This window comes from Scyliorhinus torazame, chromosome 13, assembly GCF_047496885.1.
Source record: "Scyliorhinus torazame isolate Kashiwa2021f chromosome 13, sScyTor2.1, whole genome shotgun sequence".
In the NCBI taxonomy this organism is placed as follows: Eukaryota; Metazoa; Chordata; class Chondrichthyes; order Carcharhiniformes; family Scyliorhinidae; genus Scyliorhinus; species Scyliorhinus torazame.
The window spans coordinates 184686510-184704255 of record NC_092719.1 but is presented as its reverse complement, the minus strand read 5'-3'; the positions used below and the strand labels follow the sequence as shown (position 1 = coordinate 184704255).

The window sequence follows — 17746 nt, the reverse complement described above, 5'->3', positions numbered from 1 at the left end:
TTCTGGTCAGTAATGGTCTTGAGAACAAGAATACATAGTGAGAGAAAATCACAAAATCAATGGGAACAGCCTGGTTCCTGAAGTCAAAATGTTAACTCTCAGGCAGAAGACCGGAGTTGTGTCCAACCTTTCATCTGGAAGTTTCTGGGGAAAGTCTGGTCGATTTTAACACCTAGGCTGCATTAACATTTTGATGGCCTGAAGCCCAGCTCAAACAAGAATAACGTGGCAGATGGCTGGCTGCAACCTGACTGTTGCATTTCCTACAACAGTGACTTGCTCTTGAAAAGCACTTCATTGGTTGTTAGGCACAGTGGGACATCCTTTGGTTGTGACAGATGTTATATAAATGCAAGCCTTTCTTGCTTGATCCAATCTGATGTAACAGCTCGGAAATGTATTGAGCGAGTGCCGCAGAAATGTTGTGAACAAAAATAATGGCTTTGATTTTTAGTAGCATTGTGCTGGAAACATATTAAGGTAATCCCAGGTTTTAATAGCAGCCAATAACCTTAGATTCTTGTTAGGTAATCTACCTCTGACTTGAAAATATTCAGCGATTCCGCTTACAACTTACACAGCCCTCTGAGAGAAAAGGATGTGAAGACATTGGAGAAAATGCAGAAGAGGGTTATGAAAATGGTTCCAGGGATGCGAAACTTTAGTTATGAAGATAGATTGGTGAAGTTGGGACTGTTTTCCTTGGAGCAGGCTAAGAGCAGATTTGACAGAGATGTTCAAAATCACAAGGGGGCTGGACAGAGTAGATAGAGAGAAACTGTTACTGCTTGTAATAAGATGAAGAACGAGAGTGCACCAATTTATAGTTATTTGCAAAAGAAGCAACTGCTATGTGAGAAAAAAACTTTATCTCACACCGAGTTGTTTGTGTCTGGAATACATAGGTAGAGGCAGGTTCCATTGAGGCATTCAAGATGATTATTTGATTATTTGAATAGAAAAACTGTGCAGGGATTTGGGGAAAAGAGGAGGAGACTGGTACAAAGTCATAATGATTATTTGGAGAGCTAGTGGTGTTATGTTGGGCCGAATGGCCTCCTTCTGCATAGTAACAATTCAGTGATTCTCCTCATCTCTCTCCTATGCGGGCAACCCAATTGCAAAAACAGTGCCCCCTAATCCTGGACTCACCACAAGAGGAAACATCCTTTCCACATCGACCATGTCAAGACCATTCAGGAGGTTCTGGCTGGATTCTCCGTTTCTGAGACTAAGTGCCGGCGCCAACGGAGAATCTGTGGCGGGGAAATCCTTCACCGATTCCAGTGAGGAGCTAGCACTGGTGCACCATGGAACACTGGCGGATCGTGCGGAGAATCGCCGGGTCCGGGGCAGCGCATGTGCAAGGCGGAGAAGCTGCAGCCGCGCAAACGTACGCCACCACCGTTCGTGCTGGGAAACATGGCGCCAGCTGTGCTGGACCGCATACCTGCCCACCCCGACCCCACAGTCCAACCCCTGGCCACTCCCCACCACTCACTTTGTGTAGAAGATTGTAGTTTAGTCGGGCAGTATGGTCGGCACGGGCTTGGAGGGCCGAAGGGCCTGTTCCTGTGCTGTACATTTCTTTGTTCTTTGTTCTTTGTTCTCACCCCAGCCCTAGCAGAAGCCCCCCGGCCAGTGGCAAGGATCCCGGCCAAGTGTGGCGGCGCTCGACACTGTCCGCAGCCAGCATGCCAGGTTCACGACCACTAGGACAACACCACGCCATCGGGAACTCGGCTAATGTTTTGTGACTCATGCACAAGAACACCTGGATCCCTCTGCACCTCAGAATTCTCTAATTATATCTGTCTGCCAAACTCCTCGGGTGAAATCGTCCCCAAAATGCAGAGTGTTGGCTTGGCTCGTGTGAGAATACCAGTGTGAAGCTCGCAGGCTTCACAGCCGTCATTTTGCGTATTGAACAACACCATGAACCTTAAAAGGAGAAGCGAGATTCACACCGTCAGCTGAGTGGCGGGCCTAAAGACACCGGCAAGGCCAGGAAAGCCGAGACTTAAATGAAAAAACCCTCCTTCCTCATGGACATGGGGATCCCCTCTCCGCAAACATAAGAGAAACCTCCCCACAATGGGGCTGCCTAGAGTCAGGTTGGCAGGGCACAGCCCAGCCATGTCCCTCACCACCCAGCAGCTATACTTTGCTCCATACCCCCTGCTTGGTCATCATGACTGGTTTTCATTTTTGAACACTAGTAGTGATCTGCGGCAGTGTGGCGCCACGCCAACTGGTTGTGAGGATGAAGCGTGGGCAGGCGTTGCGGCGTCAAGGCCAGTATGTCAATGTTAATTTAGTCAAATATATGGCAATCCGCATGAACCTGATGACATCACCAGCGAGGGTGGGGGTGGGGGTGTTGGGCGGGTGGGGGGTTGGGGGGTGGGGGGGGGGGGAGGTCAGATCTCAAATGGAGATCTCGTCTGTGCAAATCTCATTTTTGCCCACAACGCGCGATGGAGCGGCCATTTTGGAATTTGTGCCCGCGATCAACGTTTTCTTCACAACTTACTTCCCTACTTTCTTTGTCTCATCTGCAAACCTAGGTACCATCCCTTCACTCCTGCCATTGATGTCATTGATGTAAATTGTAAAAGTTGAGACCCCAGCACAGACCACTTTGGGAGTCCACTCATCACTTCCTACCAGTCAGTCAAGGCCCCATTTAGTCAAAGCCCCATTTATTCATACTTTGTTTTCTGCCAACCATAAACCTCAATAAATAGGTTAAATATGAGTGTTCTCTTTCACAAAACCATGCTGGCTCTTCCAGATTACCGTGAGTTTTTCTAAGTGCCCAGTTATAACCTCCTTAATGATTGATTCTGACAACGTCCCCACGACAGACGTCAAGCTAAATGGCCGATGGTTTCTTGTTTTCTGCCTCCCTTCGTGAATAGAGGGGTTAAGCTTGCTACTTTCCAGTCTGGTGGAACCTTTCTAGAACTTAGCGAATTTTGGAAAATTAACACCAGCACATTTTCTATCTCATTCGCCACCACTTTTAAAACTCTAGGATGGGGTCCACCACAACCTGGAGACTTGTAAGCCTGCAACTCCGTCAGTTTGCTCCGTCTCGCTTTCCTGGTGAGTCACCAAGTTCCTCATTCCCTTTCACTGATGCCGCGACACAGGTAGGGCTGAGATTATTAAATATAGATGGAAGATGATCCCCATGCTTCTTGATTATTGTTGCGATGGAAAATAGATGGCAAAGAGGAGGGTGACTGTTTATGCACAGTGGTTAGCACTGCTGCCTCCCGGCGCCGAGGATCCAAGTTCGAATTCCGACCCTGGGTCACTGTCCAAGTGGAGTTTGCACATTCTCCCCATGTCTGCGTGGGTTTCACCCCCACAACCCACAGATATGCAGGGTAGGTGGATTGGCCAATGCTAAATTGGATTGGATTTTGTTCATTGTCACGTGTACCAAGGTACAGTGAAAAGTATTTTTCTGCGAGCAGCTCAACAGATCATTAAGTACATAAAAAGAAAAGAAAATAATAAAAAAGAAATTGCCCATTCATTGGAAAAAAAATGAATTGGGTACTTTAAATTTACAAAATTTTTTTTTATGGTTTTGTACTAAGAAAACAAGGAGAAATTGAGGAGAAATTCCTTTGTAAAGAGTCATTGAAATATTGTTTTGAGAATTCCAAACATGTGAAAGATTAATATTTGAAGCAGATCAAGATACAGGATTATGAGAAGAGGTAAAAGTAATGACAATGGTCTTGGATTGCTCTTGCAAAGGATCAGCTGATATTGAAATCGACAAAATCACTTCTTCTCTGAAGAAGTGTTTATGATTTACTCAAATAGAAGTATTTCTCACTCTTCAGCAGTTCTGCTGAAATTGGCAAGCTCTAAGTGACTCTGATTCACTACTTATAGAATCACTACAGTGCAGAAGTAGACAATTCGGCCCATCGATCCTGTGCTAACCCTCCGAAGGAGCACCCTACCTTAGCCCACACTCCTGCCCTATCCCTGTAACACCACCTAACGTTTTGGACATTAAGGGACAATTTAGCATGGCCAATCCACCTAACCTGCACATAGAACATACAATGCAGAAGGAGGCCATTCAGCCCATCGAGTCTGCACCGACCCACTTAAGCCCTCATTTCCACCCTATCCTCAATAACCCAATAACCCCATCTAACCTTTTTGGTCACGAAGGGCAATTTATCATGGCCAATCCACCTAACCCGCAAGTCTTTGAACTGTGGGAGGAAACCGGAGAACCCGGAGGAAACCCACGCTGACACCGGGGGAACGTGCAGACTCGGCACAGACAGTGACCCAGCGGGGAATCGAACCTGGGACCCTGACGCTGTGAAGCCACAGTGCTAGCCACTTGTGCTACCGTGCTGCCCTTGTGCTACCATACTGCCCTTTGAACTGTGGGAGGAAACTGGAGCACCCGGAGAAAACCCACACAGACACGGGGAGAAAGTACAGACTGCACACAGACAGTCACCCAAGGTCGGAATTGAACCCAGTCCCTGGCGCTGTGAGGCAGCAGTGCTAACTACTGAGCCACTGTGCCTCCCTTATATTTTATCCTTGTTATATATAATAAAATATTATAATATATAATATATATAAATTATAAATAAAATATTATATATTATAATAATATATTAAAATATATTATCCTTATAATTTGCTTAATTTAAGTGGTTTTGGTATTGATCCTCTTCATTCCACCTCCAGGAGATAAATCAGTCACAAATAAAATGGATGACTCAGTCGCTGGAATATTGGATGCCATTTTCACTGTATCAGTGGATAAATCACTCATGTCTGAGGAAATGGAGAGAGAATTGAATCCAATGGTCATTCGTATTATTTCAGCAAACTCAATGCCTTCAACTCCTTTACCAATCCATGTGCTAGAGGTAAGCTTGACTGGTACGATTCCCATAGAAATGGATAACTTTACAAAAATAAATTTGAGTTTCCCATTAAAAGCTGAAAGAAAGACGCATCAAGATTTCACATTTTAAAACACTTACTGTAACAAATGACCAAAAACACAGGGTGTGATCTCCCAGCCCTTCACGCCGGCGGGATTTTACAGTCCTGCCGACGGTGCACCTCCACCATGGGTTCCCAGCTGTGTGGGATGGATTCAATGGGAAATCCCATTGACAGCAGTGGGACCAGAAGATCCTGCCACCAGCCAATGGCGGGTCACAACCCGTCGGCAACAAACACGGCACGGGGTGACTAGAAAATCTCACCTACTATTTTTGTAGGCAACTTATACTTTACACCGCTTAACAGAATTTCCCCTTTTCTTATTCTTAACCCATCTGAAATAACACACTTCACAGGTGTACTATACATTGTCCTTTATGTAGACATTCATTTTTTACAGAATCAATCCAAAGTGATAAACTCGCAAGGGTTTATTCCTGTTATTTTCTCAGTCTGGTAACTTGCTATCTTAAAATCATCTTTCAGAGTGAGGTTTTCTTCTCTTGGGGACTCTCCCCCTTTCCCAAGCTAGATGACTCTTCCAGCCTCGCTTCCACTCTCCACGAATTTTCTCTTTCGATCTGAATGTGAGCTGCCCCCACATTCCTGCATGGCGAACTGTAGAGGATTTTTTGACCTTTAGTTCACTCTCTCAATCCAGACAGACTCGGAACACTGCCTGTGATATTCAGTGACATTCTCGGAAAGTCTGTAACTTGACCTTTTCAGTGGCTTCCTCTGCGTCCTCCCCCATGGCAGTGTGATTCATGTGGGCCTTGTATCTGGGTAGAAATGATAACTAACTATCCTCAAGATCCCAACTCTCTTTCATCTTGGAACTAAAGGGACAGTTTAAGGTGCAACTTTTCAATCAATCATTCTCAATGCCTTTCTGGGACTTTGGAGACTCACAGCCTCAACTGTTAACATGCAGATGATTGTCATTGAAAGCATAAATATCTTGCACCTTCCTCTCAGTAAAACAAACTAAGGCTTATTTTGAGCTACAACAATAAACCTCTCAGGCTTCTAGTCATGCAGACTTCAAAACATAACAATCTGATGCATCTCACAATTGTAATATGACATGACAAGCTAACTGAAAAATATCCAAAAAATGATTTTTAAAAGTCTGATTTGAAATCTAAAAAGTACCTCAGACATATAACTTTGCGGTTACAAATGAGATGGCTCAAATTGTATTAACCATAGAATGGACTGAAATTTCCTTCCGGACCCATTCATTTTCAAACAGTCTGAGCAATGGGAAGGAAATGGTTCAAGAGGCCTAAGATTGACTCTCCAGTGCAGAAAGTGGGACAGATTTTCCCCTGACACCTGTCCCAGGCTTCCTCACTGGGGATGGAATTAGTTTGCCACTGCGTGCTTGTTATGCTGCATGCAAATTAAGGCAGGTGAGGTTAACCACAGGGCAAATTCATGAATTGAAAAGCAAGGAAGTTTTGTTGAATGTTTATAAAACTTTGGTTCAGACTCAGCTGGAGTATTGTTCTCCGTTCTGGGCATCACACTTCAGGAAGGATGTGAAGGCTTAAGAGAGGGCACGGGAAAGGTTTACGAGAATTGTTGCAGAGATGATTCAGATACATGGATAGGTTGGAAAAACAAGGCTTGCTCTCGTTGGGGAAAGAGAAGGTTGAGAGGAGATCTGTTAAAGATGTTCAAAATCTTGGGAAACGCGAGACAGAGTAGATAGGGACAAGCTGTTCACATTGGTGGAAGGGTAGGGAATCAGAGGAGACTGATTTAAGGCGATTGGCAAAAGAAGCAATGGTGACATAAGGAAGGATAGCTTTACACAGCGAATAGTTATGGCCTGGACTGCACCAAGAGTATGGCAGATTCAATCATTATTTTCAAAAGGGGAGTCGCATGAGCATCTGAAGAGGAATACTTTGCAGGCCTATGGGGAAAAGGGTGGGGGAGTGGGATTAGCAGGGTTGTTCTTGGAGAGAGTCGGCGCAGACACGAGGGGCCGAATGGTCCCTTTCTGTGCTGCAGATATAAGTTAGCATTTGGACGGAGTGTTTGAACCAGTAGATGATGAAAGTTAGTTTTGGAAATTTCATTGATAATTTGGACATAATCTGGTTAAAATGACGTGCACCATTTGAGTTCAGGAAGGTTAGTTGCCAGGGGCGGCACGTGGTGCAGTGGTTAGCACTGGTACTACGATTCTGAGGACCCAGGTTCAAATGGCGGCCCTGGGTCACTGCCGTGTGGAGTTTGCACATTCTCCCCGTGTCTGCGTGGGTTTCACCCCCACAACCCAAAAATGTGCAGGTTAGGTGGATTGGCCACGTTAAATTGTCCCTTAATTGGGAAAAAAAATAATTGGGTACCCTAAATGAAAAAAAAAAAGGAAGGTTCGTTGACAGAGCATGGTGATGACATTCCACTTCCTAGGGTCAGAATTAACAGGAGAGAAACACGCATATTCAGAAACAGTCAAACGTTGAAAATAGATGCCACCCAGACAGGCCTTGGTCATCAATCCACAAAGCTTTCGGGCTCTGATGCTGGAGGGCTATTACTAATTACTTTTTTAAAAGTCAGATTAGCTAAACCACCAATGGAGGAAAGCTTAGAGCGTCAATTTGAATTATTACGGAAAGGTAAGGATATGGTTATAATCACTCCTTTATATGTTCACTTGCTGTCTGTGAAGTAAAGCGGCTTAATGATTTGTACATGACCTAATTTTCTTGGCTAGCTGTCAAAAGGATTGGAGGAGGACATGATGAGAGCGTGTGCAAAAGAGTAAGGTCACAAAATTGGAGAGGGCCCAGAAACATATATGATGACACAAGCTTATTCCACATTTCTTGCTTCCGATATAGACAGCAAATAGACTTTGGCCTGCCTGCTAATTTAAATGAATGTAGCATATAGCCTGTGCTATGAGCACTGTTGAGTAGCTGCACACCTGAGAAGTGTGCAAATTTGTGAGAGGTTAACATGAATTCTAGCTAACTTGCATTCCCACTAATTCCACCATCGCCTCCCTTCAGAAAATCCACCACTTGCTTTACCGCCCGAAGCAGAAGTCTACCATATGCCTTTCAGATTCCAAAGAACTGCCACCTGGCCAGGCAGCTGTGTAAGAGAAAGAGGTGGTAGAGCATGTGCACAGTGATGAAGAAGAAGCAGTGACGCTCTCCCTCATCCTTGCAGCTACCAGCTTAGAGCATATTTCAGAGGAAACTACAGAGGTGTAATTTGCATATGGTGAGACAAGGGACTCAAATGGCCTTCAGCCAAAGTAGGGGAAAGGGTTATGCAGATGCCAGCTCTTCAGATAGATAATAATAATAAAAATAATCGCTTATTGTCACAAGTAGGCTTCAATGAAGTTACTGAAAAGCCCCTAGTCGCCACATTCTGGCGCCTGTTTGGGGAGACTGGTACGGGAATTGAACCCGGGCTGCTGGCATTGTTCTGCATTACAAGCCAGCTGTTTAGCCCACTGTGCTAAAACAGCCCCAGGAGAGGCTGCAAATAGGTTCTGCTGCAGAAGACTAAGATATAGGGACTTTCATGGGGCAGCTTACAGAATAAAGTTGATGGGTATGCACAATGAAATGCTTGGTGCATTAGCAGGCCTTTGGAAGCATGTGGTCAATGTCAAAAGACATAGAGGAGTCCAGTACCAAGGCTTTGCGAAGAACTTGGGATCCATCCTTTCCAGTGTGGAATCGGTGGCCAACTGTACTAGCAAACCTGGGGACCTAACCATGAGGCAGCATGTGATAATTGGTGTCTCAGCTCCCACTGCAGCACCAGCAGAAGCCACCCACCCTCTGGGCGCTGCGTGGAATCTCAGACTAAAGTCATGCACGGTCAACTTGCTGCGATGCAAACTCAGATAGCTAACGTCATGGCTGCCGGCTCCAAAAGGGCTTTCAAGATATCACAGCAGCACAGCAATCTGTCCTGCAGTAGATTGCCAGCATTGCTGAGGCATGGTTTGATTTATAGATTGAGGTTATAATGCATATTTTCTGGTTGTTTTCATTTTTCCAGTGCAAGTGAGTGGATGTTGCAATGGTCAATAATAGAGGGAAGGTAATGCTGGTGAATAGGGGTTGAGTACACAAGTGTCACAGTTGGACAAGTTCTTCACAGACAGCCCAGCCAAAAAGGGGTTGTGTTGGTTGCGTGTACACTGACTTCACATTCCAGTACATCCTTGCGTTTGGTGCAAGATCACAGAAGAGAGAATCCTCCATTTTCTAGCTGCGAGCAAGCAAGGCAACAGGACTGTGAGGAACTGAAGATGGATTGTTTTGTTATAAGGAAGAGAGGACCAGAGACACAAACAGGCCAGGATCTCATAACTGAATCTGCAGGATAGAGCTGCTCAGGAAAGTCCACAGCAGGACAAAGCAGAGCTAGTGGTTGCTCTGTACAGAGCTCCACGGCCTCTGGTAAACAGCCTGCAGAGAAAAAAAAAATCAGGAACAAAGCAGTACAAAGATGATTTCTTGAGGTATAACTTTGTTAATTTTTTCAGTTTATTAATCAATTCTATTCTAAACAAACTGAACTTCAAATTGTAAAGAAAGGATGAAGATTACTTTTGCCGTGAAGAAATAAATGCTTTCCAAAAGTCATTGGAAGTTTGTCAGGTGCGAGTACAAAGCCAAAACTACTACCTGTTCCCCACACTGCTACAACATCGAAGATAACCGTGTTAGTAAGGGAATTGTCAATAGACTGGAAAGCCTTGTTCAGTCACATTTAGCTGCGCTGATCAACAGTTTTTGTTGCTACATTCCAGAAGAAAAGTTTTCAATTTTAAAAGCAAAGAGGTGGGTGAAAAATCCTTTTGAGTTTGAGACCCCAGAGTCAATTATTAACTTACAGCTGACTCCAAATGAAGTGACTGGACTTCTGTGCCTCACCTGTGACAGCACATTAAAAACACACCACAAGTCCATGAGGGTGTCAGTATTCTGGAGTAGCGTCTTCGAGGAATATCCAGTGGGAAACAAGCATCCTGTTGCTATTGCCCTTCACAACGACCTACATGTGCGAAGTTGGACTTTCCGTCCTCACAAAGATGAAAACAGCACAAAGGAACCGGCTGAACTCTGCACTTGATATGCACATTGCCCTCTCCTCCAGTGAACCCGATTGGAGTGAGGTCATGAGGACCAAGCAGGCTTGTCTGTCACATTAAAGGTAAGCACAATTGGTGTGTTGCGAAGGTCGGCTGACTGGGTCGCAAAGGTTGGCTGGTTGGTAAAAGTGTGTCCCTGGAAAAAAAGTTGGAAAATCACTGAACTAGAATATCCTGCAAATGAATCTGTATGTATTTATTTCATTGGAAATGAATTCAAATTTTTTTAATCACTTTTTAATTTAAGCTATCTTTCATTTTGCATTTTTAAATATTTCAAGTATTTGTTAGTTTTAAGATTTCTGACTTGAGCCTGGGGAGCATTTAGTGACACCTCTGAGGAAAATAATTCTGGGTAAATACAATAAAGTGGCCTTGTCTGACTCTGCTAACAAGTGGACATGGATGTCAGAGAGTAGGTGCCACAGGCTAGCAGCTACAGTGCTTCTTCACCACACTGTAATGCATTCCAAATCCAAACCATTCGTTGGGTGAAAAAGTTTTTCATTCTTTTAATTCCGTCGCTCACTAATGTGTAGCGTTCATCTGGAGGTAGCATAGCTTCATTAGAAGCTGACTGAACATTTTAAATAGGAAGAGTTATCCACTTGGCTCCCTGAGTCTTTTTTTTTGCACAGGTATTTTCTTACATCGCTAAAATTGTTAAGTACACCATTCGCAAAGTGAAAGTCCCTGAAAACAAATCTGACGAATTACTTACAGTTTAAGACCACTTTGCCTTTTAATTTCTTTGTGCCCCTTTCAGTCATGGCCTCCAGCTTCTCTTGTGAGGTGCCTGGCTGATAATTTGCTGCAGGAGCCTTGGAGAATTGAGTGTTACTTGCTTGTTTTTGTTTGTGGTCCATTCCTCTTTGAGAAGAAAGTAAAGAGAATGAAGGCACCCTGTGTGCCATCATATAGAATGCAACTGGCAGATTAGAAGTCATTTTTTTCATAGGAGTGAGAACAGGTGCTGGCAATGAAATACCTACCTGGAGCTTTCTACTGCTTCTGGATTGCTAAGGTTGGAGTAAAGAAACACTTGCAGGCTGAAGAAACAGGTGTGAAAAGCCCTGCTTCATGTAAATATTACGGAAAATGTCCGCTGTAATAAAGGCAAGTTGCAGCAGCTGGAAAACATGCTTATTACAGTGGAATGTTGTATTGTGGAGTTGTCGTCTGCTGCTTTTGCTGAACATTGGTCCCATGTTTCTTATGTGCCGGTTTTGCCTCTCATCACCCAATACCTACCAATGTAATATTGCAGTGAACATTTACTGGAATTGGGTAGTTGTGTACTGGTTGTTGACAGTAGCACTCACTCCCAGCTCCACCTCTTCCACTGACCTGGATTATCCCCTTTGTGAGCCGCCTTTCCATAGAATCATTGCAGTGCAGAAGGAGGCCACCCTAGCTAGGCCCACTCCCCCGTCCAGTCCCTGTAACCCCTACCTAACCTGCACATCTTTGGATAAACAACCAAGAACAGCGTGGGTGTGAAGATAGGACAACAACTGAATCCACTTACTCTGGGACAAACATTTTAGTGTAATTACAGTCAGATGGCAAGTGGGTATAATTGATCCATTTTCACAATATGCACAAGGATCATTTATCTATCCTTACAGTGAGTTGTTGAATATGAAGCCTGCTGGTGTATTTTAGTGAAATTGTAGTATGTTCACTGATTATCTAGCTTAAGGATTACTTTATGGAAACAGTGTTTACAGCCTGGAAACTGTGAAAGGTGAAAGTTAGTTCATTGATTAAACACAGTTCTAAATGCCTGCAGCCAGGTTATAAGCACTGGTATATTCAGATCATTATAAAGTCAAATGCATATACTTTAGCATCATTTTTATTGCATGAACATGTTATGATTTAAAAATACCTATTACTTCCACGTAGAGTGAAAGAAACCTACCATGAGTACATTATGCATTTATGCTCTCAAATAATAAACCATTCATGAAAGATCCTGACTGTCCAACAACCGTACCAGCTCCCTTTATGTGCCTGAGGGCCCTTGCCCAACTCCTTGAGAAGGGGCACGTGGAAAGAAGTTGAGGTGCCCAATCCCCCTTTCACGTAGCCACTGCAAAAGTTCACACATGGCTACAGGGATGGAGTGGAGGTCTGCGTGCATCCCAGGCAGGAACTGGGCATTCTGCTGGACCAGGTGCTCCATGACATCCATCACCCGCCCCATAAAAATCTTGATGCACGCACATGTTGCACCATATTATCAGCCAGCAGGTGGACGCACTCCTCCATCTCATGTGCCACCGTGCTACGGGCCTCCACCACCTCTGCTCGATGTACCCTCGCCTCTCACAGCAGCTCCAGCACCTCTGGCAGGGTCAACCCCAGAGGCTTGTCATCCAACTTAAACGTTGCAGGGGCGGGATTCTCCGTGAACCGGCGAGGCGGGCCACTCCGGCGCTGAGGAGCGGCGCGAAGCACTCCAGCGTCGGGCCACCCAGAAGGTGTGGAATCCTCCGCACCTTCAGGGGCTAGGCCGGCGCCAGAGTGGTTTGCGCCGCACCGGCCGGCACGGAAGGGGCTGGCGCCATGCCAACCGGCGGCGAAGGGCCTCCGTCGGCCGGCATGAGTTGGCGCATGCGTGAGAGCGGCAGCTTGTGGTGGCGTCATCCCAGCACATGCGCAGGGGGGGCCATCGCGGACTGTTAAAGCGGCTGGCGCAGAGGAATAGAGTGCCCCCACGGCACAGGCCCACCCGCAGATCGATGGGCCCCGATCGTGGGCCAGGCCACCATGCGGGCACCCCTGGGGCCAGATCCCCCCGCGCCCCCCCCCGAGGACCCCGGAGACAACCCTCAGAGCCAGGTCCCTCCGGTAAGTACCTGTTGTAACATACGCCGGCGAGACCGGGCGAAAACGGGCAGCCACTCGGCCCATCGCGGGCCGGAGAATCACCGGGGGGGCCGCTGCTAGTGGCCGCCGACCGGCGCGGGGCGATTCCCGCCCCCGCCAAATCCCCGATGCCGGAGAATTCACGCCACCGTGGGATTCACGCTGCCCCCCCCAGTAATTCTCCGACCCGGTGGGAGCCCGGAGAATCCCGCCCCAGATGTCTCTTCCCCAGCCATCCTCCAAATGCCAGTGAGGTTGACCGAAATTGCCTCCTCCTGCTGCTGACACATGTCTGTGCTGTGACCACCAGAATGTGAGATCCTGCCTGAACTACATCGAGATCCCTGTAAAATGTGTGTCTCTCTGCTGGTGGAGAGTGCACCTGAATACTGTGATGTCTCTACAGGTACACTTTCTTCCTCCTCCCCAATGTCTTTGGTCCTCCGTGGGCTGGAGGATTTATTGAACAGCGCATCCTTTTTGCCTTCCCGTCTTTCTACTGGCACCTGTAAGTGAGAGAGCGAGTGACTGAATGAGCTGGCTCCAAGACGGAGGAATGCATAACTCATAAGTTTCTATGGGACTATATTATGTGTGAATCCTTACTGGATAGAGGCTTCCCACTGACTTCTCCACCTGCTCAGGCTCAATCCAGTTTCTCCCCTGCCAGTTTTGATGCCCACTCCTCGAAATCCCTCTTGCTCTCTCACTCTCCTGTTATGCCTCAACCTTTCCTATGGAAAGAGAGAAGATGACGTTGAGAACAATTGGGTCTCATGTATCTTTCTCCACCCCCTCCAGCTTGGTGATGGCGGAATGTGACTCAAGAGAAGTCAGTTAACAACCACCAGTTGTCTGCTGAAAGTAAGCAGAAAGCCCGAACGACAGCAGTTAGTAAAAGCAGTGGTACTACAAAGTCCAGGTGCGGGCATTTAGACCAATATTGGTCACAGAACAGTCCATTTGTGAAGGCGGAATACTACAGCTTCAAGAAGAAGGGTCATCTTGTCAAGGCACGTTGAAAGAATGCAAACGGAGAATATGCTGGCTGGTGGAAACATGCAGTTACTGCATATGGTTATCGAAAAGCACCAGGTCTTTGAGGGATTGGTTGAGAGCCAAATGTTCCAAAGCACAAGAATGTCCAGTGGAAATTCACAGGGCATCATAGTCCATGTGGCATTGGATGAAGCTCTGGTAAACACGGAGGTCGACACTGGGGCATCAGTCAGTGTGATTCCTGAATCGCTATAGCCCGAACTGTTGAGTCAACATCAATTGGAGAAATCATGATTAGAATTACGAAGTTATGGAGGAGAGGATAGCCCCACAATAAGAAATGTGTCAGTTCCAAACAAGGAGCAGTGTGCAAAATTGCCCAGCATTACCGTGAAGGGTGAAAAACCAACCTTGTTAGAAAGGAACTGGTTAATAGCAACTTAAGTTAAACTGCAACAAGTCTTTTTGCAGAGAAGCGTAATTTACAATGCAAAACAACATCCTCAGAATATGATTGAGCTGCGATCGTTTGTGGTCCTAGTTAATTACTATGGTGCATTCAAACCAAATTTAGTAACCTTATTGCATCTATTGATGCACAGTACGGTGACGCAGTGGTTAGCACTGTTGCTTCACAGCTCCAGGATCCCAGGTTCCATTCCCGGCTTGGGTCACTGTCTGTGTGGAGTCTGCACGTTCTCCCCGTGTCTGCGTGTGTTTCCTCCGGGTGCTCCGGTTTCCTCCCACAGTCCAAAGAGGTGCAGGTTAGGTGGATTGGCCATGCTAAGTTGCCCTTAGTGTCCAAAAAAAGGTTTTGTGGGGTAACGGAGATAGGATGGAGGTGTGGGCTTAAATAGGGTGCTCTTTTCAAGGGCCAGTGCAGACTTGATGGGCCGAATGGCCTTCTTCTGCACTGTAAATTCTATGATTCTATGATAACCTTTGAAGAAACGTGTTCTGTAGAATTGGACGAAAGGATGTGACAAAGACTGTAGGAAATAGGAACAGGAGTCGGCAACGCCTCGAGACTGCTCCACCATTCAATAGGGTCATGGCTGATCCAACATTCCTCACATACATTTACCTGCCCATTCCAATTGTGCAAAAGTAAATTGGTGCATGGGACAAAATATATGTGTTACAATATGTCCAAAAAGATTAAGTTAGCATGTGATGCCTCTCCATATGTAGGCAGCACGGTAGCACAGTGGGTAGCACAGTTGCTTCACAGCTCCAGGGTCCCAGGTTCAATTCCCAGCATGGGTCACTCTCTATGCGGTGTCTGCACGTTCTCCCCGTGTCTGCGTAGGTTTCGTCCGGGTGCTCCGGTTTTCTCCCACAGACCAAAGATGTGCAGGTTAGGTGGGTTGGCCATGATAAATTGCCCTTAGCGTCCAAAAAGGTTAGGTGGGCTTAGTGGGTTAGGGTGGAGGCATGGGCTTAAGTAGGGTGCACTTCCCAAGGGCCAGTGCGGACTCGATGGGCCGAATGGCCTCCTTCTACACTGTAAATTCTGATATGGAGTAGGTGCTGTGATCTCTCATGTATTGATTAATAGTGAGGTGAGGCCGAATACATTTTCCTCACAAAACCCTCAGTGCCAGTGAGCGAAATAATGCTCAGAATGTGGAGCATTGTCTTTGATTTTTGGAGTAAGAAAATTTCATAAATGCTTGTACGGCCACATTTTCACGATCAACACTGATCATAAGCCACTAATGGCTATTTTGCTTCCAAAGTCTCCAGCTTCAGCTGCAGCTCAAATGCCGAGATGGGCATTGATTTTATCTGCTTATTATTCAGTACAGACCATCAAAAGATCATTGTAATGCTGATGAGTTGTCTAGATTAGCATGCCCACTGAGGTAGGGCCCAACAGGGAAGATGTATTTTTCTTTTCACACAAGGATGAGTTGCCAATCACACCAGATGATAATGGTAGAATAACTCATAGATACTGGATTTAGAAATCAGGCCTTTTATCATGTGTAAGAATGAGCTGCCAGTTAAATATTGTGTTATCATGGGGAGTAGTTTCTGAAAGGTACAGATCGCAGTTGTAATGTGATCTTCATGATTAACAATTGGGAATGAGCTTGACAGAGAGTCTAGCGAGGAGTTATTTTGGTAGCCAGGGTTAGATAAGGATATGGAATACACAGGGAAGGGAATAATGTAGAGCATATTCAGAAGTCTAAACAAAGCCACCAGCGATACTTTGCAAGCATGGAAATGGGCAGCGAGAGTGTAGCAGAGCCTATGCATAGATTTTGTAGAATTTGATGGGCGACAGCTATTCATTGTGATGGCCATTCAAAATGTGTTGACAGACTCCTGATTAATTGAACAACAACCAGCAAACTTCTCGATATTTTGAGTAGTTTCTTTCTTGTTGCTTATGGATTTCCAGAGGAAATTCTGTCTGACAAGCAGCAAAGCAGACAGTACGAATTGTTAAATGTGCGTTTGTTGACCAAATGCTAGCTAGAAGTTGGAGGAACAATGTCAGTTGTCATTGAATCATTTACCGGTGAATATTTTGTTTATTTATTGCAACACACCTCACACTACTACTAGCAGAACGGCAGGTGAATTGTTTCTCAGAGGACAACCTAGAAAGGGGTTTTCATTGCTGAAGCCACATTTAGAACAGTCAGTGGAAGAGAAACAAACCAGGCAGAAAGAGACTCATAATGGTGTTAGAGTAAAAGAAAGACTTCTGAAATTGAACAAAAAGGTTAAGATAAAGAACAAAGAACAAAGAAAAGTACAGCACAGGAACAGGCCCTTCGGCCCTCCAAGCCCGTGCCGACCATGCTGCCCGTCTAAACTAAAATCTTCTATACTTCCTGGGTCCGTATCCCTCTATTCCCATCCTATTCATGTATTTGTCAAGATGCCCCTTAAATGTCACTATCGTCCCTGCTTCCACCACCTCCTCCGGCAGCGAGTTCCAGGCACCTACTACCCTCTGTGTAAAAAACTTGCCTCGTACATCTCCTCTATACCTTGCCCCTCGCACCTTAAACTTATGCCCCCGAGTAATTGACCCCTCGACCCTGGGGAAAAGCCTCTGACTATCCACTCTGTCTGTGCCCCTCATAATTTTGTAGACCTCTATCAGGTCGCCCCTCAACCTCCGTCATTCCAGTGAGAACAAACCGAGTTTATTCAACCGCTCCTCATAGCTAATGCCCTCCATACCAGGCAACATCTTGGTAAATCTATTCTGCACCCTCTCTAAAGTCTCCACATCCTTCTGGTAGTGTGGCGACCAGAATTGAACACTATACTCCAAGTGTAGCCTAACTAAGGTTCTATACAGCTGCAACATGACTTGCCAATTCTTATACTCAATGCCCCGGCCAATGAAGGCAAGCATGCCGTATGCCTTCTTGACTACCTTCTCCACCTGTGTTGCCCCTTTCAATGACCTGTGGACCTGTAGTCCTAGATCTCTCTGACTTTCAATACTCTTGAGGGTTCTACCATTCACTGTATATTCCCTACCTGCATTAGAACTTCCAAAATGCATTACCTCACATTTGTCCGGATTAAACTCCATCTGCCATCTCTTCGCCCAAGTCTCCAAACGATCTAAATCCTGCTGTATCCTCTGACAATCCTCATTGCTATCCGCAATTCCACCAACCTTTGTGTCGTCTGCAAACTTACTAATCAGACCAGTTACATTTTCCTCCAAATCATTTATATATACTACGA

The 17746-nt window shown here is 45.7% G+C and overlaps 1 protein-coding gene across 3 annotated transcripts in view; it reads left to right on the top strand.

Annotated features, from left to right (window-relative positions):
- The window catches only part of cfap92 (cilia and flagella associated protein 92 (putative)), a 185710-nt gene that overhangs the window by 97772 nt on the left and 70192 nt on the right, over positions 1-17746 (top strand). For all 3 annotated transcript variants that reach the window (XM_072472553.1, XM_072472552.1, XM_072472551.1), the window contains exon 9: positions 4741-4925. In XM_072472553.1, coding sequence (XP_072328654.1) covers positions 4741-4925 — 185 coding nt within the window. The remainder of the gene's footprint in view (positions 1-4740; positions 4926-17746) is intronic.